Source organism: Bison bison, unplaced genomic scaffold (genome assembly GCF_000754665.1).
Source record: "Bison bison bison isolate TAMUID 2011002044 unplaced genomic scaffold, Bison_UMD1.0 scf7180017864495, whole genome shotgun sequence".
NCBI classification, from domain to species: domain Eukaryota; kingdom Metazoa; phylum Chordata; class Mammalia; order Artiodactyla; family Bovidae; genus Bison; species Bison bison.
In genome coordinates this window covers 11,499,161-11,505,755 of record NW_011495054.1, presented here as the reverse complement: position 1 = coordinate 11,505,755, position 6,595 = coordinate 11,499,161, and the positions used below count along the sequence as shown (strand labels likewise).

Below are 6,595 nucleotides of genomic sequence, written 5' to 3'. Positions count from 1 at the left end.
GTAGCACTTTCTGACTAAAATACAACTTTGATTCTATTAAGGAAATAAAAATAGTGTATACAGACTTTGGCTTTTCACTCTTTCCCTTATCATTTAAGAATTTTTCATTTCTCTTTGTGAGACCATAAAAAGTTGTCTTACAATTTTTTGCTCTCCTTTACCATCCAGTTGGTGTTTATAACAATAAGCCATGTAGCACTTTCCTGCTAGAATCTGTCTCCTGACTATAGCATGAGTGCCTATAAAATAAGATACCAGGCATAGGCATAGGACACAGGCATCTTTAACAGTGAGTGTCAAAATCATGGTATCAAGGAGCCAGGATTCCTGAAATCTATTCCCATTATTGTCCTGGACCATTTTAATATCTATTTTGTCAATGAACAGGGAGATTACAAAGATGAGTCAGATGTAGTCCCTGCCTTCAGGGAGCTTACAGTTTAACATGGAGATCTAGGTAGGTAGGCAGTACTGCCGATAATCATAGGCAGCAAGTTTAGAGCAGTGGATCTTAACAGTGGGTGGAGGGGGAGGTCTTGGCTCTCAGGGACACTGATCATGTCCAGAGACAATTCTGGTTGTCGTAATGGGCAAGAGTGGGGGTGGGGTGCTACTGGCATCTAGTGAATGCTAGTAAAATTTCACAATGCACAGGACAGCGCCTCACCCCACAACAAAGGATTGTGCAGCCCCAAATGTCATTAATGATGAGGTTGGGAAACTAAGGTTTAAACAGAGAGAGGAAAAGGACATTCCAGGAAAATGATGGGACTGTAGTATGGGACAGATAGATAAGCTGGAAAAGTGTAGCTTTAAGATGATTATTTTGCCCCTTAGAACTTACAGGTTGTTTTTTTTTTTTTTTTTTCTGGCCACAAAATAGTGATGCTATAATGCTAAGTCGGAGAAGGCAATGGCACCCCACTCCAGTACTTTTGCCTGGAAAATCCCATGGACGGAGGAGCCTGGTGGGCTGTAGTCCATGGGGTCGCTAAGAGTTGGACACGACTGAGTGACTTCACTTTCACTTTTCCCTTTTATGCATTGGAGAAGGAAACGGCAACCCACTCCAGTGTTCTTGCCTGGAGAATCCCAGGGACGGGGGAGCCTGGTGGGCTGCCGTCTCTGGGGTTGCACAGAGTCGGACACGACTGAAGCAACTTAGCTGCAGCATAATGCTAAGTGCCTCATCTCTTTTCCTGGTATTGGAAGGGAACTGACAAAAATTTTGTCTCTGGGATCCACCTACTTCCTGTCACTCTACTTCTTCAGCAGTACTAGTAGCCCATTCACAAGAACAACAAAGACAGTGTTTGGAAAATCTGACTTAGGGCATCGTGTAAGTAAGTGTCTGTAAAAATGAGGATTGTGTTGTATGGCAGATAATAAAAACCCAGGCACCATGATAATTCTACTTGTCACATGTAACTTGGGATCTGTAAGCAGGCAGTCTAGAACTAGGTCAGGGCTAGATGACCACTCTCTGACGGCATCAGGAACCCAGACTCGTTCTGTCTTTACTCTCTGACATCCTTAGTTTGTGGCTTCCTCCCTCATGTTTGCAGGGTGGCTGATGAATGTCTCAATCTTTCCACTGTCATCAGCATTGCAGGCAAGCAGCACTGCCCGGGGGAAAAAGGGGCAACAGTCAAAAGGCGTAAGGCCTCCCGCAGAGCCTTCATTTAACAAGCTTTCCCGGAATCCTCTCTGCCTACTACTTCCACTTACCACTGGCCTGAACTTCATTCCACATCTACTCAGAGTTTCCAGGGAATTGGGAAGCTGAATGTTTTCAGTTAGGCAACCTGTACAAAAGTATTATTATTTTTTTTATAAGAAAAATAGAATATATGCTGCGTAAATAACTAGAAATATTGCCTTAGTGCCTTAAAATGAGCACATTCCAGGCTTTAGTAATGAGTCCAAGACAGACCAGCTTTGTCTTGAATTCTGCTTTCAAGAAAATGGTATTATGTAGCAATCTGCCAGAGTAATTTAAAAGATGTTCTGTCTTTTAAAGCATATTGCAGACAACCTAACAGTTTAATAGCCATTTAAAAATATATTTATTTGAATGTCTAATGTGTACTCAGCACTATACTAAACACAAAGAAGTGTAACACATGCTTCTGTTTCTAATGAGCTTTTTGAAATCCAGTTGGAGAAACATAACAATGTGTACACAAATGGAAAGCTAGGTAACAATGAAAGAGTTAAATAACAATCTGTACTAGCAGTCTAAGAAAGCCTTGTGGGACTTCCCTGGTTGCTGAAGAATCCACCTAGGAATGCAAGGGGACACAGGTTTAATCCCTGGCCTGGGAACTAAGATCCCACATGCCACTGGGGAACTAAGCCTATGCACCACAGCTACTGAGCCCATCTGCCCTAAAGCGCGCGTTCCAACACGAGAGAAGCCACCACCACGAAAGGCCCCAACACTGAGGCCGGCGCACAGCCAGCGAAGGCCAGCGCAGTCAGGAATAAAGTTTTTGTTTTTTTTAAAGAAAGGAAATCACTGTGGTAACAATTTAAGGAAGAATCATCTATGGATCCTAGAACTGTGAGTGAAAATCTAATGAGGAACAGGATAGCTAGAAATCTTAAAATATCTTTCTTATTAAGTACCAGTACTAATTAACTTCAGGGGGTACTATGGTAACCAATTGGTAAGAATTAACATTACTAGTTTTGGGACAAATGGTCATCTTGTGTCTCCTGATAAGATGCACTGAGAAGAGCACAGCACCATCTGTGTATTCCTGCCCATTCTACTTTCCTTACAGGTTTTATCTCAATGCAACATAGTTTTATGCTTAAAAGTCTATTGTTGATTACCTAATAGGCTACCTTGGACAAAAAATACATATATTTAAGTATTTTAAAGCTTTTTTCAAACCATAAAAAATTATTCTGCATGGAGCTATTGTAACAATTTAAATTATGACAAATTTTATAAGCCTTACCAAAACAACTTATATTCCAAATTTTGGTAATTATTAAACACACAGCAGATTAGTAGTACTTATTGCTAGAGTGAGGCAGGATTCAGCATTAACTTTATTCCTTTTTTTTTTTTTTCATTAAAAGAGTGCCCCCAAACTTTGTTTGTATACCTAAATGGATAAGTAAGGAAGGCATATTTGGTTATAACAATGCCCTTCAATTGTCTGAACATCTTTCGACTTAGAAGCCAATGATAATGATTTATCATTAAAAATTATGGTATTGAAGTCTTTGCTGACAACTCAAAGGAGTAGAACCAATGGAATTGGAAAGGGATTTGATACTCAGTGATGAAGGTCATTTCCTTTTCCAATCTCATCACTAGTAGCTTGATAGGTCTATTTGTTCCTGCTGCTGCTGCTGCTAAGTCGCTTCAGTCGTGTCCGACCCTGTGCAACCCCAGAGACGGCAGCCCACCAGGCTCCCCCGTCCCTGGGATTCTCCAGGCAAGAACACTGGAGTGGGTTGCCATTTCCTTCTCCAATGCATGAAAGTGAAAAGTGAAAGTGAAGTCGCTCAGTCGTGTCCAACTTTTAGCGACCCCATGGACTGCAGCCCACCAGGCTCCTCCGTCCATGGGATTTTCCAGGCTAGCCCCAGACATTTTTCTACCTCAGGGCAGTACACCTTGGGAAGATTAAGCATGAGTGTAGAGTGTTACAATGGAGACTGAAAAAGAGAGGTGGGAAAAAGAATAAATAGGCAGGAACTTCCCTGGGGGTTCAGTGGCTAGGACTCAGTGCTCCTAATTCAGGGGGCCTGGATTTGTTCCCTGGTCAGGAAACTAGACCCTACATGATGCAACTAAGAGTTTGCCTGCCACAACTAAGACTCCAACTTTAGGATTAGGCTTAAGACCTGGTGCAGCCAAATAAAAAATTAAAAAAAAAAAAAGAATCGCTTGCCACCTGTGGTCAGTGGTTCCTGTAGTAGATAGAGCAGTTCTTGAATTTTAGCTTCAGATTGCTTCTGGGTTGTTTTGGTGTATTTTTTGTTTTTTTTTGCATTGACATTTATTTAGACTTAACGTTCTAAATTAAGAGGAGAAGCGGATGAAGGAGGATGAGATGGTTGGACAGCAACACCAACTCTATAGACATAAGTTTGAGCAAGCTCCGGGAGTTGGTTTTGGACAGGGAAGCCTGGTGGGCTGCAGTCCATGGGGTCGCAAAGAGTCAGACATGACTGAGCTACTGAACTGAATTGAATGTTCTACTCTTTCTTGCATTTCACAAAGACTAAGAACTTTGTGTTTTGTATATTTTAGAGCTCTAATCACAAGTGCCTTGTTTTAAAATATTAATGGCATCTGATGCAAGAATTATCAGAGTAACCTTACAGAAAGGATATAAAACTGTTCAAAGGTTTGGACAAGAGTGTTCATGATTCCACGGAGAGAAATCAGCACTGGGTCCAATGACTGGTTTTGAGAATGATTTAACATGTTTATCAAAGATTTTTTTAAAAGGGCCTTGAAAACAAACCTGGGGGAGTTAGTTTCAACATTCTATTTCTACCCCATTGACCAAGACTAAAATGCAATCCTCCTTTCCTCCTCTGCCCCAGCTCTTGTACCTTTTCCATATAGTTACTTATTTACACCATGCTGGACTGATAAAATCCTCATGCATTTTCAAGTCTAAATGATTTAAATTTCTTTTAGTTGCCTTGAGATTTCTTACACAGTGCCAGACATTCTTTTGGTCTTCACAAATATTAACTTAAAAGTCTTCATGACATTTACATGGCTTTTCTCAGAACCTCTTACAGCTTTTCAAGGTCCTTTAACAGGAACATGTATGTCTTAACCAGAAAGCATTGCAAGGAATTTCCCCCAAATGTTCCAGGGCCAGGAGTGAGTCCTACCCTGCATGCACTTTAGGACCCAGTTAGCTCAAGGCTGATGAGGTTAAAAGGGAGGCTGGCTGCTTTGTCCTGTTCTCTGATCAGCTCCTATCTCTTTTCCAGTCAAAGGAAGCAGCCTGTGCTCAGGATGCTCTGAGGTGGGCCGATCAGTTTAAATAAAATCACTGAGTTTACTCCTCCGGTTTGGAGGAAGAAAATACTAGGAGACTCACAGTCCAGCCCTGGGGATGACCGAAACCATGCCTTAAAGGGGCCTGTATATTGAGAGATTGAATTTTCATTCATTCCTTCATCCCAACTTGTTTTCTCACCACCAAAAGATAACTGAAAAGCTAGTCTGACTTAATAACACCAAAGAACTACCTGGAAGCATTCTTTCACTCTTTGCCTACCTTCCAGTCACCAGAGATTCACTCACTTCTGGGTCCCTTTAGGGCTTTCTCCGGTGGCTCAGTGGTAAGGAATCCACCTGCCAATGCAGGATCTTTAGCTTCCACCCTTAGGTTGGGAAGATCTCCTGAAGGAAATGCCGACCCACTCTAGTTATTCTTGCCTGGGAAATCCCATGGACAGAGGAGCCTGGCAGATTACAGTCCATGGGGTCACAAAACAGCGGAACACGACTCAGCCACTAAAGAACAACATCCCTAAGAACCTAAAACAGTGCTAAGCACAGAGTAAAGAAAGGGTTGCTTCGTGATTCCAGGGAACTTAACATTTTATAATTTGCTTCAAAAAAGTGAAAATGCCTGTGGAGGGCGTTTCCTCAGGTTTCTCCATTTTAATATTCCTGTGTCTAAACTGGTCCCCAGCTACAGTTCGGAGGTCCCTCTTTCACAAGTACCCCACCCCCACTCCCTTTTCGCCATAACAGGCAGGCAGGAGCCCTGAATCTCCTATCTTTTATACACATTTTTTTTTTTGTCTTTTCATAAATAAATACACGCTCATAGCTGAAAGTTTAGAGAGGCAAAGAGAAACGAAATTACAGGCACTCCTGCATTCTGAGAGAACATCACCAATGGTTTATTAAACCTTCACTATGAGGTAAATCTAGTTTTAAAACGGGCGATCTCACTCCCTAAGGACTTACTTCGCGGAATTTCTCTGCAGGCTATTTTTTTCCTAACCCAAGGCCAGATTCGCGCTACCCTTTGGATTTTCCACTCAGCCCCGGGCCCGAAGTGGCGCACAAGATACAGTTTTCTCAGGCGGGGATAAAAACCTCCGTCAAAATTCCTCAGTCCGGAAACCTAGCGGTTTCTAATTAAACTCTCCGTCAGCATAGGGGGGGAAATCCATTTAGTGAGGAAACTCCGCCTTGTTCCGGACCCTTCCTCAAGTTCCCGGGCCCCACCCCCACCCTGCTCTCAGGGACCCCGCACCTGCTCTTAGACTTCTGTCTGTGGCCACCGCGCAAAAGGCTCGGGCGCCCCCTGCGCAAGACCTCGGTGGCCACAATGGACGCCCTGGCCCCGCCCCCTCAGGATCCGCCGGGCCAATGGGCGCAGAGGTAGGCTTGCGTCACGAGGCGCTGGCCAATCGAGAAGGGCCACGATCGTAGAAAGGCTGGGCCCGGCGGGGCCGGCCCACTGGGCAGCGGCGGCGCGCACTGGCGTAGACACGCTCCGGCCATGGTGGTGGTTGCACCCGCGCAGAGCCCGGCCGCCGGGGCCCCTAAAGTACTGCTTCTGTCCGGCCAGCCCGCTGCTACCGGCGGAGC

At 43.9% G+C, this 6,595-nt stretch overlaps 1 protein-coding gene across 1 annotated transcript in view; it reads left to right on the top strand.

The window, feature by feature from the left end:
- Positions 1-6,467: 6,467 nt before the first annotated feature.
- XBP1 (X-box binding protein 1) overlaps positions 6,468-6,595 on the top strand; it is a 5,132-nt gene continuing 5,004 nt past the window's right edge. The window contains exon 1 of the mRNA XM_010828859.1: positions 6,468-6,593. Coding sequence (XP_010827161.1) covers positions 6,507-6,593 — 87 coding nt within the window. The 5' untranslated portion in view covers positions 6,468-6,506. The remainder of the gene's footprint in view (positions 6,594-6,595) is intronic.